Consider the following 19,895-nt stretch of genomic DNA (forward strand, 5'->3'; position numbering starts at 1 on the left):
ATTTTCTCTTCCATATCACTAATTGTGGCTATTATAATTATCAAACATTACAATGTAATTTTTAAAATTAAGAAACAGAAATGTGTACTTACCTATTAATCATTCATTGAATAATCTTAAATATCTTCTTTTGGTTATATTTGTAATTTTACTTTTTTAATTATAATTTCATTGTCTGTCCTTTAATGATTATTATTCATATTTACACACCATAACAGAAAAACCCCAGCATGTTACAGTACTATTGGCAAGGCCTCACAATCCTTCTGCTGACTGTTTTTGCACTCACATAACTTAACCCTTGTGAAATATCAAACTTTGGCTTGTAATAAGAAAAGTAAACCTTTCAAGTAGGTTTATAAAACTTAAATAATATACAATTTACTAAAACATAAAAATAAAATCTAAGTACAATTTAACTATCTATTCAATTAATAGATAATTATTCAATTCAATAATAATTCAATTAATTATGTTGGTAAGAAAAAATGATAATTGCTATGGAGGACAAAACAGCTTCACCACTATCAGAAGTCAGTCATATTTTATAACCAATACTGGCTGCCAATTTCAAAAATGACCATTGGCATCTTGCACTTGAGAGGTGGATGTGGCTTCTGTCATGGGGTGTCAAAATTTATTTCTTATGCTCAACAGATTGAATTGAAGGTGTTTGAATAAAGCACATGTTACAATCAGAGACTGTGTCTAGAATTACATATACAGTATAGATACAGTATTATCCAACTTATAGAAACTAAAAGTTAAAAATTGTAAACACTGGTATATCATGTGACAACAATACTAAAGTTGAAGCATTCTTTTAATTTTTTTTTTAACAAAGGAATTCATTTTTAGATAACATAAGACTGATTATAAGCTATATTACAATGCTCAGAGTTATTTAACTAAATTTTGAAGGTAACTAATACCTCATCATAAGTGCAGAAAGGGATACCCAAATTGAAATAATTGAAGGAAAAATACACATTAATTTAATACCAGACATTTTTTACTTCTTTCTAGAAACCACAGCTGTAAAAAAAACAAATTACATGGAAACATAATAAAAACAGATGCCAATGCTACTACTAACAGTAAACACACAGGTGTGGAAAGTATTATATAAATTTCCCAACTAATACAGGTCAGTTTGAAAGTTTTGAATTCAACAACTTCTGTTTGAATGCAAGAAACAAAAGGTTTTTAATATTACATTTTTGTTAAAAAATAATGTGTACATTGAGTATCACACAATATCCCACTCATTATAAAAAAACTGAGGTTAATGACTATTTATATATTTTGTCTCTAACATTTCCTGCCGTAAGACCAAACTAAGTTTTACTAACCAATATGTACAAAGTAACAAACTATATATATATTTGAACTTAGATCTAAATATTACCTTCATTTCCTTTTGATTCCTTGTCTGCGAGCTCCATCTCCCAGTGTCCACAACCAGTTGTATCAATCAACAAAAGTGGGACAGATGTGCTTTCATTCTCTTCAACACCTGGAAGATCTCTGTAGAGAACATATTAAATTTGATAGTTATTGTTGCTGAAGCTATTACTTATAGAATAAATACACTGATCTTAATTTAAATTTGACCTATATTTTAAAAAATACACGTTTCTCTGAAGTCATTAAGCAAACACAAAACTATGACAGATTTAATAATAAAAAAAGAACACCTCATTTCTCTGTTAAATGTAAATATTTCATAAAATTCTCAACAAGATGTGCTGCAATAAATATTTTCTCAGTACAAGGCTATGGCTAAAAGCAATGACACCTTTATAGTTGAGAGAATTTTTCTACAAGTTACAAGATAATAGCTAACACACGAAGACTAGCTGAATATGAAAACTGACAGTTCGGTTTAACAGGTATTCAGTAACAACCAGGATGCAAATTAAAAGATATATGTAAAATAAGAGCTCAGTACAACATAATTTAAAAGTTTACAACTCACTTGAGAAGATGAGATGCTACTGATGGATGGCTAACTAGCTTTTGTTGGTACATATGTTTTGAAGCCCAATTCATTATGTCTTTATGCATACGATACTGGACAGTTAGCATTTTAGTGACATTTTCTCCATACAGTTCCAACAGTCTTTCCATTAAACTGATAGAAAAACCTGCTTTTTCTGCTCTACATAATTCCCAAAAAAACAAACATTTCAACTTTTCATTTTTGAGGAAATTTTTTGTTTTTCACAAATAACTATATATTAACACCTTTTTATAACATTAAAATTTACATTTTTATTCTAAAGAATGATCTGAATGGAACTGTTTTCAAGAAATTAAAGCTTTATTTGAAAATTATGCTGTCATAATGGTTCCAATTTTCTCAGAAAGCATTTCAAAACCAACCATACATAACATTGATTATAATAATGTATTATAAAAGAAAACTATACAAAACAAAGATTTAGAGAACAACAGTCTTAGAAAGAGAATTAATCCAATTTCAATCATGTTTCTCAACTCTGCATAAACAGAATGTTTTTTTTGTTTTAACTTTCATCTGATAAATATTGCCATTAATACACCTGAAGTTTAAAATGCAACATGCATGTACACACACCCATCAAAAATATGCACAGTTATTTAAAGCCATTTACCATCCAAGACAATGAATTATAGAACTATATTTAACTGCTTAAATACTTTCACAAGGCTTCCTTTAACACAACTCTTTCAAGATTTGGCAAATTAGAAACTCGTGTATTTTTTCAGTCACATGTTCTTTCTAGCAATTTTGACTAATAGATAAAGAAACTTCACAACTACATATCCTTTTTACCACAAATCTCTATTTTCCATTTGTGATCAATGTACAGACTATTTCTACCTCAGAAACAACATAATGTGATTTCTTTAAACCTTTTACCTGACTAGCTTTTACAAGACTTACAAGCATCACATGTTAAAAATTGATAACATGTAAAGACAATTTTACTTACTCCCAAACTTTGCACTAAAAACATTCTGAAATCCTGAAGTAAATTTACATCAGTAAATTAACCTTCTTGTTGTAAGCATCCTTTTGTGCACATTAGGACATTTTAGTGAATTACATTCAAAATTTAATTAACAACCTTCTTATATCATGGTATATCAGTATATATAGCATAAAAATATAGCTAATTATCCATATCTTATAAAATCTTGAATTTTTCCTAGCATAAGAATTGTGACATTTCTCTCTAGACATCCCGTCTTCTCTAATTTATTTACTACCCCTCCAAGAAGTGCAAAATTTAAAGTAAATTACTCATTATAATACTGTCATTTCTCAGACAAATTTTTTTGTTGCCCTAAATCCTATTTAGCTTGACAGCAATAACATCTGACATCTCTTGCTACACCCACCTGCCATATCCAATCTTTCAGAAATTGCCAGCAATGTTCTCTAACATTCAATACTACATTATTTATAACCAATAGAAAGCCAAGGTTTAAACCTGTCAAATAACATAACAATTTTTTATATACAGAAAATTATTAGTTTCACTTTTTTATCATGAGAAACACTGACAAATTCAGCTGAATTTCTAAAAGCTGTTGTTGCACAGTTAGAAAGCCAGATATATTGTGATAGTTATGGAACATTCTGTTTGTTGCATGTTCAGATTCTGTATTCTATGGAGCACTATTTAATTAGAGAAAACTCATTTAGTGCAGTAGAACCATTAGCATAAAAAAATATGGTTAAATGTCACCATCAATTGACAGCAAATAAAAGACCGAGATAATTACTTTATCTTCATGTGTGTTAATCTCTTATTATAAAAGTAACTAAAATGTAAAAATTGGAAACTTTTTAGGTTTCACAACTTCTATAAAAGTAATATTATTCTGTTCTTCTACCACATGCATTTTTTTGGGAAACCATAAAAACTACTACTTAGCAGTAAATTAGTTTATAAACATGCATTATTTCTATGTTTCATAAATAAGTTTCACTGCTAGTTTCTAGATAGCAGTGAAAGTTGTTCTTATGTAGCAATTATTTATTGCACAAACATAATATCTGTCAAAACAATTTCAGTAAATATAAATCAATACTGAAAGAATAATCTAAATTAATATTCAAGGTATCAAAGAGATGAAGTATGCAACTGACAGACTGTGTACATTATTGATGTCTTAGTTTAAAAACACCAGTTTCTTAATTATCAAAACAATATACTATATATAGGTCTCCTTTCTCCAACATTTCAGTGGGTCTAAGCCTGGCAGCTATGTAAGTATACATGGTATCATATTTCATTTTCTTGGACTTACATGATGTTCTCCTGATTAACCGACATAACCCAAGTATGTTGTAGAGTCAATTTTATGCATATACAGTGAGCTAGGATGAAGTTGGAAAGCACAGCTTAATTTAATGACCCTTTAACATCAGTCTCATGCTCCAAGGTATTTTTACCACCCTGGAAGAGCCATTCTAGCTTCACTAACACCCAGTATAATTCAAAAACTGATGAAACTGATAAGAAATTGACAATATATCTTGCCATTAAATTACAATAATAAAAAAATGCTTATTTATCAAACTACTTCAATGAAACTGTTTCAAAAAAAAAAAAAAAAGACAGGGAACAAGTAATAAAAAAGTTGCAAGAATTAAGAATGATGTAAGGATGATATGATGTAAAGATGATAATGCTAAAAAGTACAGAAAGAAGGTAGGGATAAATATACAAAAGTTAACATTTTCCTACACATAAAATATATTTACAATAGTTACATCTATTCATATAATAGCCTTTCACATAACTGCTATCCTCTTTATAAAAAAATGTTATTAGCATTATGTTCCAAACTATATCCATATATGTTTGCACATGTTACAGCTACATTATAGCATGCAACAATCTTCTATCAATAGAAATGCTATATATCCTCCTAACACAGCTGACTCCCTCCCTACTATAATACCCAATTTTCACTTCAAGATTATGCAAATGGAAGTACTAAAAATATAGAGAATGAGTGGGAAGTGTAAGCTAAAATCCAGTGCAAAGTTACCTTGATGAGTACCCCTTTGAAGAGCATTTGATGGTTGCCTATGGAGTATGACATCTCTGTGTAGAGAAATACACTTGTGAGATTGCACCTTATCTTTACTAGATGTGCTTCTCATCTATCATGAAAAATGTGTTGTTAAAGGATATAAAAAGAAGCACATCCAAAAAAACTTGGATGTGCTCAATGGTATAGAGTGGCTAGGGTGTGACAGACCATAATTAGTGGGTCAACTCCTGTTCAAAATCAAGTAGCACTGGGAATGAATTGTTTGGGCCATGGTAGGAGGAGGTTCACTACTGTATTCAGATAAGACCAAGGAATCAAAAGTGTTTGATTTGACTTAAATGCAAAGCTACATAAGAGTTGTTTGTGCTAAAAAAGGAAAATATAACTTCTTTTCCAAAAATCCAGGTCAGCACAAGTGTGCATATGCACTACATAACCAATGCCAGCAACATAGAAACCCGATATCTGGTTAACAGTAGGAGGGTCAGTTCCAGTTCAAAACAATGCAACATTGGTGATGTATCATACAGTCTGCACTAGTAGAAGAGTCATAGCTCAACCACATGTGTGAGGACTTAAGGTGGCCATTCCAGCTCCAACCACTACCAGAATACCCAGGTACTGACATTCATGCAGTCGTAGAAAGGAGGGTTCCCATCAGAGAGGGTGGACTGCATGTGACAGAATCATCCAGTCTATCACTAGGCTGCATTTGGAATTGTACATCAAGTCTGCAGTAGACAGAAAGGGCACACCATCTACAGCAGCAAAATATCACCATCCTATCTCAACTCAAGAAGAATATGTAATAATTCATCACTCCAGCAGCTAGAAGCTGGTAAAAACTCCCAAACTCTACTAGAAGAGAGAGGTGGGAGATAGTGCAGAGGGGAGTCTGAAGGAATGTACCAACAGAAAAAGTGTAATGAGCAACTATGGAACCCTATTTTTAAAAACAGGTCAAACTTGATGTATGCAATCAGGAACAAAGGGATGGACAGCAATCTTTTCCCTGGCTTACTCATGATAGTCTATGAGTTGACACAGTCTGGGATAGGCATAATTATGACAAAATACACCACAAGGATGAACCTACTAACTCTATTGTGGAACATCCCATCTCAGTGGTGGATGTTATAGAACTTAAAGGCTATAGAGTGCAGATTATGATGGCTGGTTCAGTTCCTATTCAAAAAAATACCACTTTGGAACAGACATCCAGCAGGTAGTAGGATGGAAGTCCCCAGTAGAAATGCATACTGGACAGAATACACTCACCACAGAGTATGATCATATATAAAGCATAAGGCCACTGTAAGTAATGGAAATAAATGAAATGACAACTTATTCACTCAAAATTGAAATGAGGTGTGTAGTATGGCACTGGACATTAACTGGTATTAAGAGGAGGAGGAAGAGATGGCCAGATGTAAATAATTTCTGATGAAATTGTGAAGTGTGTTATACCATCTGGCCTGGAAGAATCTACACCAACAGATGAGGAAATGAAGCAGTCATGGATAGGTTGAGACAACAGATATTGTGAGAGGGAAAAAGTGAAAACAGATTGTAAAAAGTTAAAACAAGAAAGAATAAGCCAACAGAATGAGTTGGTGAATCCAACCAGTAAAGGCCACAAGAAAAGGTCACATGTAGAAGAACTACAATGGTAAAGGAGGAGGGAACTGGAATTGAAGGAGGAAGCTGTCATACAAATTAACATTAGAGAGCATGAAACAGGAAGGGAAAATGATCCATATTCTAACAGGAATACAATGAGAAATAGAAAGAAGGAATATCTGTATGAAAGTAACAATTCTCTCAAGAGCTGTTGAGGTCTTGGGAAGGAAAATACAATGGTAACTGATACATGATATGTTGAAAGTTAACACATGAAGCCTATGATGACCACTGCAAAATGTTGCAAAGTAGGTGGGATAAACAACAGGTAGTCGATGGTTCAAAAGAAGATGGTGTAAGGGGGTGGAGAATTACAATGAAATCCCATTTTTGAAGGAACAGAGAGCAAGAAGGAACAAAGGAAAAAATCTAGAGGGATATGAATGAGTGGAAAAAAACATGGAGAAAATGGGAGGAAAAAAAGGAAGCATACAGCCATGCCACAATCTACAACAGTTAATACAAACAGATCACTGTCAAACAACCAAGTAAAATATGGAATGGTGAGAAACGCAAGGACATGAAAGCAAGTAATCATGGTGCATAGTTCAATGGCAAAATATGCCATTGTCTCTTACAGATCACTAACAAAGAAGGGCAGACAAAATGGAAGACAAAGGCTGCTACTTGTGCAGAGAAGCCAGATCAACATACAAGGAAATATATAACAGTCAGATGTGAAAAAAGAGTGTGGGAAAAGCAATATGAAACATCAGCAAATAATAAATATAGAAAAGGGACCTAGATAAAAGAAGAGTAAAAGGAGAAAATGTCTGAAGCACTGGGCAAACAGGAAATAAAATTAGTACAGGTCATAATGGGGCAATGAGAAGGATTTCAGATGGAATATCTTGGACGACAAACAAAACCCGGGGAAGGAAAAAGATAGAAGAACAGGCATACCTGTAACTGACAGTTCAACTTAGACTAAGAATATTCTTCACCAGACCATTGAATGAAGAATTGGAGATCAAAACAGAAGTGTGGCTCTGACGAGGGTGACAAACTTGACAAGCAGAAGAGCACCTCACTGGCAAACTTGGGAACCACTCCATGGGGAGAATCTTGCTTGGATGAGATAACAAATATGCAACAAATATGGGAGCACCCAGGATGTGACAAGCTAACAGGCAAATGTGGAATGGGTGGACTCAGAAGAAAAAAAGTTCTAATGTTTGAAAACAAAGTGAATGAGAATGGGTGATCCCTAATAGGTAACTGAAATATGCAAAGGTCAAATAGTCAAAATGAATCACGACCAACTTGCTCTGTACTAAAAGAAGTAAATGATCCAATACTTAACAAACTGCTGCAAGAAGACTCAAAAGAGCAATATGAAACCTTGATCTAATTGAAGACCAAAGGTAACCTCATGAGAAAATCCATACATGTTCCTTAACCTATGAGATACATCCAGTAAAATGCACAACATTGGACAGGGAAGTGAAAGAGGAGTGCCAGCCATGGTAACTTCCCTGTAGAACCACCAAACAAAAATGATCTGAAGAGAGGGAGAGAAGATGAAAATGGAATTCAAGGTTCCCAAATGAGATTCTATAAATCATGCAATAGCCACTGATAGTTCTTCAAACAGTGCAGTCCAAGAAAATAAGAGTTTTTATAGAAGCCCAAGTCCTCATTAGTGATAAAACCTTATTAGCAGCAAATGAAGAAGATTCGGTATTGATAACTAACTGTTTCATTGAATACAACTAAAACGAAGATCAAGTCCATAAACAGGAGGAGTTAAATAAAACCCTAAAAAGAATGTGGTATTGGGTCGGACAAGAAAAGACTTTTCTAACAAAACAAGCCAACTTCTACATGTGGCTTTCCTGAAAAAAAGCACAAGTGTGAAATCCTGTAGAGATGGATCCAAAAGCAGCCAGTTGTCCATGTGACAAAGAAAAATTATAGATTCTGGGAACACAGAAGATGGTCAATGCTTATGACTACTAAACCAAAACAGGAGTCGTCTAAACTAAACCTAAAGTTGAAGTGCAGACCGAAAAGATCTGACACTCCCAAAGACAAGAACAAAGGTGATACTGATGTATTCTAAAGATACCCAATATGCGTACTAAAACTTTAATTAAAATAAAGTAGAGAATGATGTTTAGACCTTCAGTATCTAATTCTATTCTAATAGCGGGTAAAAGGTTGTTCAAAATGCATCATACAATTCAGCCAGACCTGAGGGTGGTACACATGGCCCTGGTACAAGAGCCTGATCAGGCTACATGATGGAATTCAATTCGGAGCAAAAGAAAGTCAAAACCATTTTGCTGAAATACTGGGGCCCAAAACCATAGAAATGAGGGTTGTTGTACAGTGGCAAGTGTTACAATAGCAACAGTAGTTATAACACTATTTTGAAAATTCAAAGAATAGATGCTTGACTGGGTAAAACAAATACAAAAATTATCATGGAATAATGTAGAATACAAAAGCATCTAAGTAACTGTTGAACTAGTTATACAAAATAAAATGAAATACAAACAAGCAAGATCAAAACATGTCTGTACTTCAACTACCAAATTCACTTGGTTCTATAGTAGAGAGGGAGTAGGCTGCACTATGAGGGCATGTCACTCTCCCTGTGTAACATGTGCAAACACATGGATTTAGGTGGTAGCACAACACTAGTGGCAAGTGAAAGTTTTGCATATAGAGAGCCATAGTTGTCAAGAAAAGCTATTCCACAATAATAAGTAAGTTATCATGTGGGAATTACCTATGTTAGTAGCCACTAAATCACCCTTAGAAGTTTATTATTAGCCACTGCAGAATTGTATAACACTATTCAGTTTAAATGCTTTTATTCAAATCTGAATTCATGCAACTGATGGGAATTCAACATTGTAAGTAAAAGTTATTCTTGGAATGATTTGGCTATTTATACAGTGATTTTTGTACAGTTTTGTGTTTTCATCCTTACCTTGTTTCTGTACTTTTGACATTATAATCCCTATATTATACTTTATTTTTGCAAATTCTTTGTTTATTAGTTGTAACTTTCCATGAAGTATACTCACAAGTAGTCTGTGCATGTTCACCACATGGTTTCCAACTTGTATAAACAAACTGTAGTTAGACACAGTTCAAAGGGCAATAAAACAATATGATTCAAGTATACAAAGTTGTATGGTGTTATAAGTTTAAGGCTATTTAGGGTAAACATATATAGTTTGATATTAAAATCTAAAGTTATACAAGAAGGAAAAAAAAAGGATAATTTAGATTTCAAATTTTTTTTGTGGATATAAGGTAGATCAAATTGACAAGCCTTGTATAGAATTAGGGTAGAGAAAATACCAGATAAAATGCAAAGCTTTACTAAAAAAATTATTTAGAACTTTATTTAGGAAGTTGTAGAGATTACACAAATAAAAAGAATTTTTTGATGAACAAAAGTATTTTTATCTGAACATGAAAAGAAATTTGCACTTTTTAGTAGAAACATTTCATTATAAAATATAATTTTTTGTGTACAAAAGACTTGTAATGTTTACTGGAAGTCTGCTAAATTCTACTAACTTTGAAGTGAGAGTTAATGAGAACAGAACTACTATAATAGTTTTACACTATGATTCTTCCCCACATGTTTAAGCTACTTTTAATAGCTAAAAGTTAATTACCTACAAACAGGATGTCTTGAGAATCATTTATTTTACTTTTTTTTGGAACAAATATGCATTCAATTCTTTACAAAAAAAAACACCCAAGTTCTCCAACAAAATACACATATGAAAATAAATTATCAATATTATACTAAAAAATATGAATTGCAATTATTTTTATCTGTTCCACTGCAAATTTTCATATTTACAATTATTATGTAAATCTACTGTTTTTCAAATTATTTTTAACACTAAATAATATACCAAACTTTTTTTTTTCAATTAAAATGAGCTACTTGGCTACCATGATACAATGATTTATGTATAATCTATTAATCGTGGCTCAATAAAACATCCACATTCTGAGAAGACAATGCACTCCTTTTCTCAGGATTTGAAATTTTGTAACTGTCATAGAAGATATATTTTTTAAAGAGCCCATTCTTTAAGTCTGGAATGTAACTCAGTAATAACCACAAAAATGTGTTTAAAAAGTGTGGCATCTTTAATCTTACCCATCTTGATATTTTTTACTGTGCATGACAAACAGTTTTAGTGTCTTACATTCAAAATTTTATCAAACTACTTTTTCTTTACATTATATGAATAAGAATAGAATGAATAATGATCCATATTTTAATAGTATGCAAGTTTGAAGTTCTTAATACTACGTGGCAATATTTTAAAAAATCCTGAATTTCCCCTAGTGTGACACAACACATTTTCTTTTAGTATGCCATCCTCCCTATTTTATCCACCATTGCTTGAAAAAGTACAAATTTAAACTTACATTATCACCTATAAAATCATCATTGATCAGATAAATCACATTTATGTCTTCAACTGTGGTTAGATTTACTGAAGAGAAAATCATATCTCTCCTGCCACACCCTCTCTTTCATAATTTGTGAATAGTTCATTCATAACATTAACTATAACCAATAGAAACTTAAGGTTTGCATCTATCAAATAATGTGTTGTATAACTACATTCTGAACCATTAAATGTCAATTTTACTTAAATTATGAACATCATTCCCACTAGTTTGGATGTATTTATAACAACTGTTATCATGGAGTTAGAAAGTCAGAAACTTTTTTTGGAGGTAGGGGAATTTTTCTTCTTTTTAGTCTATTTTGTTTATAGCATTATTTAATTAAATAAAAATGGTTAATTACTATCCTATAAACAGTATAAACAAATTAAGATTAACTCTCTTTGACAAGTTAGAGCAAAAAAAAAGTATTTTATTTTTTGTTTTTCATCTTTATTCTTCATGTATAATTATAAAAGTAACCAAAATGTATAAATAAGGATATTTTTAGGTTAGTTATGATTAAATAAAGTAAAATAAATAATAATAATAATATTGAAATAAAAATGTTTCACAAGGCATGCACGCAAGCTGCTTGCATTAGTTTAATGCAATGTATATAGCATATATAATGATAGCACAATGTGAGCTGCATGTTCTCCGAGTGTTTTACAACTTACAAGTATGTGGACAGTAGTTAGTTACGGTTCAAAGGTTAATTTATCTATAAATAGATGTATACCATTATGAACTTAGAGCCAATTTGTACTTTTCTTGTAAGTGAAAAATTTAAGATGTGAAAGTATGCATATAACTCAAAGTAGATATTTTAAGATCATTAAATGAAGAGATAAAAAGTATGAATATATTTCCATTCTATAATTTCACTATAGGTTGTAGAGATTATTTAAATGAAATGTGAAAACTATACAGTAAAATATAGTACTTTTGTATTTCATACGAAAATCACCTTGTAGGTGAGCAATTCCAGGTCTGAGTGTAAATAACTGTATTAAATAACAAATGTTTAATAAACATAATAGAAAATATCAAAATTAAATATTTTACTTTTCTAAAACTACATAATCTAAGGAAAGTTCTTGTCCAATTTCAAACAATTTCATCCACTAGTTCTATATCTGGAATGAAGCATGATGAAGTGATGTTACCTACTTACAATGCAAGTAGCTGGTGATCATAGGCCATTGCCAAATACCTTTGCTAGTCTATCATTTAATAATTTCCATATTCAATCATCTGATTTTCATCCATTTTTTTGTCCCTTCCATTCTTTTACTATTTCGTACATGTATTACAATTTCTTGCTTTTCACTACAAATTCAATATTTTTCTCTTTCTCTTCATCCATTTTTTATACCATTTAATACATTACCACACTTTATTTTTGCTACAGTAGAAATCTTTACCCTATTTTTCTTGCTTTTATTTACATCATTCTATTTCTACCTCCTGTTTTCTAAATTTTTATAATGCTCCTAATACTTAGTCTTATTTATCATACTACAATTTTATTCAAAGTTTTACTCAGTTGTTTTTCAATATTGCTTTCTCAATAAAAAAAAAAAACAAAAAACTTGTTTTCATCCAGTATCTCACGTATTTCAAGATTTACATCATTCTGAAAAGTTTTATCTCCCATCCCTTTTTACTTCATTTATTGTTTCCTATTCCTTTCAGTTATTTTTTTAAAAATTTCTTGGTATTCTTCTGTTGTTAATCTTCAATATACAGAATACGTTCACAAGAATTTTCTTTTTTATACTGATCACAGCATATATTTCTTCAGACCTACACCTGATAATTACACACTGTATACATTTTGTTTGTAATTTATCTTTACTTTCTTTTCATCTCAAAATTTTTCTTCAAAGTTAATAAGAGTTTAATGACCTTTCAAATTCATACAGCTGACAACCTGCACCATATATTCCACTTATTTTTTTGCTCCATTTCATGTTGCATTTATTGCTTGTGGCAATTTTATTTTTCTTTTAGAAATAAATGCTACAATTAGGAGTATGAACTACCCTTCTAATATTTTGAATCAGAGCACAAGATTTCATTTTGTTCAATGGTATTCATGACATCAAATGTTCATTTCTTTTGGTATTTGGTTCATATATCTCTCTTGCTATGGGCTTGAGTGAATTAGAGAGTTTATGAGCCCAATCTGACCTCTGGTTTTAATAATAATAACTTCTAATATGTTATGGTAATCTTCACAAGATTTCAGTATGCATTACTTGTCTCAAAGACTAAACATCTCTCCATGAAATATGGAGTCAAAGTATTGACTGCTCAGAGTGCAGTGATTTGCATATTAAGATTAAAAATACATTAACTCAGATGAAATTTTTAAATTTCTGGCATAATCTCTAAAACCTCCTTTATAAATTTTAAACGTTTTTTTTTCCAGTAAAACTTGTTATTTTCTCTATCCTAACTCTATACAAGGTCAGTCAGTTTGACTATTCTCGTAAAGACCATGAAAATATGAAAAACCTAAGCTGCTCCTTTTCTTTTCCAGAATGAATTTAAATTGTAACACGAAATTACAGTTGTTTATCCCAGGTAACTTAAACCTCATAACAGTACATATCTGTTTCTACTTACATTTTTTAATTTTATTACCTCTTGAAGAATGTCTAACAAATATTTTACCAGATAATGTTGAAAATCATTTGGCAAGTGTTGCTGACGTTACCCCTATCAAATTACATAGCACACAGGAGACTGCTTGTGAGCATGACTCATGAAGAATGTTTATTATAATTTTGTCTTTATCTTACTTAAGATCACCTTATCTAATGTGATAAATTTCTAATTTTTACCTTTCAGTCCCTTCCATAATAACAACTAATGAATACACATGAAAAACAAGAAATATAATACCTGGATATTTTATTGTTGTTGTCTACTATCAACAAAGCTCAACCTTACTTTTTTCTTTTTATACTAATGGTAGTACTATACTAACTTTTATTTCATTAAATAATTCATCCAATAACACAGAATAATAACATGTTAAAATCAAACAATATTTAATTATTATTATAATTCTTCAGAGTTTCTCACTATGTGATAAGAGGCATTAAATTCAACTAAGTTCATTGATGTGTTTCCCGTACAAATAAAGTTTGAACTAGGAGTGAAATAGACAATTCTCAATACAGAAAAAATGTAATATGTTATGTGATAGATTAAAACTTTAGCTTTCTATTGGTTATAAATAATATAATACAAAATGTCAGAGAGAACAATAGGCAATTTGTAAAACAGAAAATGTGACAGATGGACATGATAAGAGAGATCTGATTTTCTATTTTACAGCTCTGTAATCAAATGAGATTGCAGATGAGAAATATTTTGGTTTGCCTAAGTGATAACAATGTTATGAGTTATATATATTAAATCTCATAATTTTTGAGGAGTGGTAAACAAATCAAAAAAGAGATGATACAGAGAAGCAAATGTCACAATTCTCATATGATGAGAATAAGAATATTTAAAAATACTTCTTCATAAAGAATGTAAAATTTCTGTAATATTAAAATCTGATTTAGTAACTAGGATTTGATGCCAAGTTTATTTATATACCATGAAAATAAAATAGTTCAATTAATGTTTGAATACAACTCCCTAAAAAGTCATAACACATATTTCAACCTATTCATAGCAAGAAGAATATTTTGCTCAGTTAAACCTTCATTTGTAATATTAAGGTAGTAAAACAGAAAAATAAAATTGGTTCAAATAGATCATATGTTATATGAGAAAAACAACACCTTTATAGGTGTTACATATATAAAAATAATGAAATTTATAAGTATGAATTTAGACTGTAACTGATAAAAAGATAAGACACAGTGTGTAAATAGTTTAAAGATTTTAGGTTTCAAGTTGTATATTCAACATAGTTGGTGTAAACAGTAAGATATACTGTTAACAAAAGCATCTGTTCAAGAGACTGGCCTAAAGAAATAAATTTCAAATAAATGAAAGTGAGCTTTTTTGAGCAATTTGCCTTTACTAATCAGTATGCAAACTCTTCACTAGCAGAAGTTAAAAAAAAGGTAGGAGGTTTTCTTAAGTTATTTTTCACATATTTGTAAACAGTTAACAAGATCTAATTTTAATTAACTTTAAACCACAGTATTTCAATATTCACTTACTCTAATGATATGATAGTTGGAGGCAACTGAAGATGATCGCCTGCAAGAACACATCGTGAAGCTCTCAAAAGAGGAATCCAACAAGCTGCTTCAACTGCCTGAAATATAAATACAAATAATTTATAAGGGTTAAAATTTTATGGTATAAGTTAATATATGAGCACTAATTATACCAGCATTTTTGAATTAACACAAAAACGATGATCAGTTGATTTTGATATGATAATGATAAAGGATATATCACAGACACACTTAGATTTTGACCAGTACTAAGTTCTTATAAGAAGGAGATAGCTTATCATTATTATTACTGAAATTACTAGTGGTCAAATAATTTCTTCATATATAATATTTTCCATTAATAAGTTAATACAAGAGCTGGGCACTCCTAAAAGTACTTAAGTAGAAACCATGGTGTAACTGTCAATACAGTGGTAGTAACAGGACCTGACCACAAGTTGGATCAAATCATACTAAGTACCTTGAGTAATATAAAAACTGTAGGTAAGGCTTACAGATGTAATCCTATCCCATCCTGATGGGATGCATCCATTACCAAAGCCTAAAGACGAGGTACCAAAGACCAAATTGCTAGTACTTGGGTGTTCCCAAAACTGGCCAACCTGCAAATCAGTGTTTCAAATGAGAAGTCCAACAGAAAACCTCACAATGAAGTATTTATTCTGTTAGGACAATCTGCTTAGGTCAAAATAATTGATATGCTACTACAGTTATTACCTGTGGAATATGGCAAGCTAATAATTTAACATAATAGGAGTGATCCTGAAAAGAAGATACAAGATTCAAAAACAAGAAGCCCTGATCAAGTGGCCCCTTGATTCAAGTCATTATTATGGAATTATCAGAGTGAAGGTGATGATTTTCCCCTTAATAAGCCCAGATCATAAGGAACCACCTTCAGAAGAGTAAAAAGTTCCAAAACATTGTGTAGGGAAGCCTCATTACCCATGTGTAGACCATGGAATTCTTAACCATTAAGATATGCACCCCTTTCCTGAAGTGAGGCATTAGTGAAGATCTCTGAATGAGGTGGTAACAGAGAAACTCATATATTAGTATTGGCCTGATTTAAACTTGAGACTGAAGAATAATCCTGAATATAAAAAGTAGGGAATCCAGTGAATCAATGTTTATGATCCCTTGGTCACATAAAAACTATTGAAAAGATCTGTTGTGTACTTGGTCCCAAAAGCATGAGAGATTTGAATGATACCCACATTCCCAAAAGATAACCATTCATGAAGTGTAAGTAAGAGAATCAAGCTTTCTGTTTCATTAATTGGAGCCAGATGAAAGTGGCCGAGTCCAACTGAGATACACAATGCAAAAATACCCAGACTAATGACCCATTGAGTTGGAGCAATGACAGATGTCCCAGCTCTAAGAATGAAGCCTGCTGTGGTTGTTTGTGAAAGAAGAATCTGAGTGAGATGTTTGGATAATTGATGTGATTGTGCCAGAAGTAACTAGCCATCCATGAAATGGTATGGACACAGGGCAAGGGAATATGACTTGGATAAACCCATGTGGTGCTGATGCTAATCTAAAGGTAAAAACTTTGAACTGCAGTACCTGAACTTTGTGCATAAAACGTTTTTTGGTTGTGGAATGCTTCACTGTAGCAATGTGCAAGTAGAACCCAACTATGCTGAACTTGTACATCCACAATTTTATTAAAAAACCAACTCAGAGTGAGAAATGAGTCACTTCTGAACCTTGGAGAATTTACATAATAATATAGACAAGCAAAACCAATGACTGGATACCAATTTCCTGTCTTCTTGGGCCCAAAAAACCAAAGGTGGAAAAAAACCAAAATAGCTGATACAGTTCTACTTCCACCCTCTAAACCAACCAAACTCCAATAGTCCTATAACTACGTTACAAAATCCAAGAATCTACCATAGACAAACACTACAAACTAGGTTGATAATGGTGGAGAAGATGTGAAATATATGACTAATCTGCAAGGACTTGTAGTGTCTACAGATCTGTGGTCAAGATTTACCACATATATAGAAATTCTCAGAGCCAAGTACCCACAGACCCCAAAGGAATACACTAATTACCAATGCCATTGGCCACATTCCAAATGAACAGTGGAACCCTTGGATATGGACAGAATCTATTCTGATATCAGTACCCTCAAATATGGGTGGAACTACAAGCCAAGGATGACTGAGACAGTAATAACAAAAGGGGTGAATGTGGAAGCTTGCAATTGAACCAATGTGCAAGCTAAATAATTGGTCCAGCTCATCATTCACGGACTTGGTGATCCTGCGAATCTTCCACCAGAGCTTAGTTTTAGGAAAACACACTGTACTTTAGGGTTGTAAGCTCATACAGTTACCACTGTCCCACAAAAGGGTATTGATCTATTCAGGTTATCTATAAAGTATGCTCTAGAACTCTCAATGTCAAGAAGCAGATATATTTTCTGAGAGTTAGAATATGATTCTACCTGGCAGTGATAGGCTAAATACCATAGTTCTGGCATGGTTGCTCAGTTATATGAGCTGCAAACCTGCCTGCATGAACCAAAGCAGTGGATGGAGGAAAAACTAAGTATCCTCTCTCAAACCTATCAACCATCAAAAGCTTGTTGGACCAGCTGAAGAAAAGAAAGAGCCCAAAGCAGCTTGTACTGAAGTGGCCTCCTGAAAAGCTAAGAAAAAAAGAAAGTGCAGGAAAAGCAGATATAAATTATCTCCAGAATGTCCAGGATTGCTTCCAATTGAAGCCTCAGGTCCCCTTGGAGAAACACCACCAAAATGCATAATGTCTACATCTCATTACAATAAGCAGACTGACAGTTTCAACAGTGACTTTCTTCCCTCCAATTGTTGAGCAACACTATATTAGAGTTGGGATAGGAGAGACATGATTTGCTTCTGTGCTGAAAATAATAATCACGTTAATCCATGTCATATATCAGCTTGTCAAACAATAAAAAGAAAGAAAATCACCTACATAATATGAAAAATGCTCAAAGTATCTACCAGTAATTGTAACACACACAAAAAATTATGAATGTGAAACAAATATTGCCATGGTCAATTAAGTGAGGTATAAAAAAGAACTGAAGCAAATAAAAAAACAACACACTCCAATGTTGAGATGGACAAAGGAAGAAACCTTGGCAGTCAAGTAATAACTGTAGTGCAAGAGAAGGTAAGTATCTTTTGGAACATCTGTTGCATAACCACATATCATGTATGCCTAAGAAATTTTTCATAAACACTTCTTTGCAGAAAATTAAGTTACTTTAATATTATAAGAATATTAGAAACACAAATTGGGTATGGTTTAAGTTACATGTAAAAAACATGTAAAACTAATGTTTCCAGTCAACTAGTTTCTTTTTTTATAATGTTGCATTATAACTACTTTATAAACTTTTTCTCTTTCTAGAGAGCATAAAAATAAAGATAGCTATTTTTAATTGTATATCTGAAACCTTTCCCCAGTAAAACAGAACATGTAAAGGAACTTATCAATAAAGGCTTTATCCTAAAACTTTCTTGAAAGAAACAATAAAAATTATTTTTTTATAGCAAGGTAAGTTATTTCTCTTTACTAAGTGAAGTGTGATTTGGAAAGATTCATTGAAAACTGTTTCATGAGAATCTTAAAACCTAAAGAAAGTTGTTTGACAAGACCTATACATTAATCAGAAGAGTACTGAAAAATTACAAATTTTAAACTAAAATATGGATCTTGCTACAAAAAGTATTTGAACAAAATTAAAACCACAATAACAAATTTATAAAATTTAATCCTCACTTTGCCCTAGAGATAAGTGTATTAATCTGCCAAAGTAGGATTTAAATTTTATAAATTTGTGTTATTTAAATTCTTATTTCAGAACTTCTTGTAGCAAGATTCCCACTTCCTTTCAAATTCATAATTTACTTTTTTTTTATGTTTTACACATACAAACTGTATACTTTACCTTTAGAAACTTTTGTGGACCTATCCATCAATATTTAGCACTTGGTTAGAAATATATAAGTAAATGCATGATATCTTTTACTTCATCAACCAGAGATAAACACTCTTGTGTATTAATGTATTTGTGTGTATACATGGATTTTTACTGGAGGGACAAAGTGAAAGACCACTATCAAACCAAGTACTGTGAGAGACTATTGGTTTAGCTGTTTTTGCTCTAGGCTCTCTGATATGATCAGTAAGCTAGACAAAGTACTCATTGTTTCAGAAATTTAAAAACAAAATGTAGTTGAGTGATTTACAACTTTTTGCCACTGTTAATCAAGATAAACAGCATTTTTGTTTTGTCTTTGTAGGTTTTCTATAAAAAAGGATTTTGTAAGGTGGTTTTTGGGAAAGCATTTTTTCCGTTCACCATTTTTTTCCCTTTCTGATCCTACTATTACATACTACCATATTTAATGAAAAGCCCAATACATGTATGCAATAAATAGTTATCCTAGTAATATATACATACACATACACAATTGCTCTTGTACATACTACATCGTAAATAAC

At 31.7% G+C, this 19,895-nt stretch overlaps 1 protein-coding gene across 3 annotated transcripts in view; it reads right to left on the bottom strand.

The window, feature by feature from the left end:
* The window catches only part of LOC143240601 (DNA-binding protein SMUBP-2-like), an 89,514-nt gene that overhangs the window by 21,577 nt on the left and 48,042 nt on the right, over positions 1-19,895 (bottom strand). For all 3 annotated transcript variants that reach the window (XM_076483323.1, XM_076483317.1, XM_076483315.1), the window contains exons 9-11: positions 15,363-15,460; positions 1,979-2,161; positions 1,409-1,527 (exon numbers count right to left, since the gene is read on the bottom strand). In XM_076483323.1, coding sequence (XP_076339438.1) covers positions 1,409-1,527; positions 1,979-2,161; positions 15,363-15,460 — 400 coding nt within the window. The remainder of the gene's footprint in view (positions 1-1,408; positions 1,528-1,978; positions 2,162-15,362; positions 15,461-19,895) is intronic.

This window comes from Tachypleus tridentatus, chromosome 2 (genome assembly GCF_004210375.1).
Source record: "Tachypleus tridentatus isolate NWPU-2018 chromosome 2, ASM421037v1, whole genome shotgun sequence".
Lineage (NCBI taxonomy): Eukaryota > Metazoa > Arthropoda > Merostomata > Xiphosura > Limulidae > Tachypleus > Tachypleus tridentatus.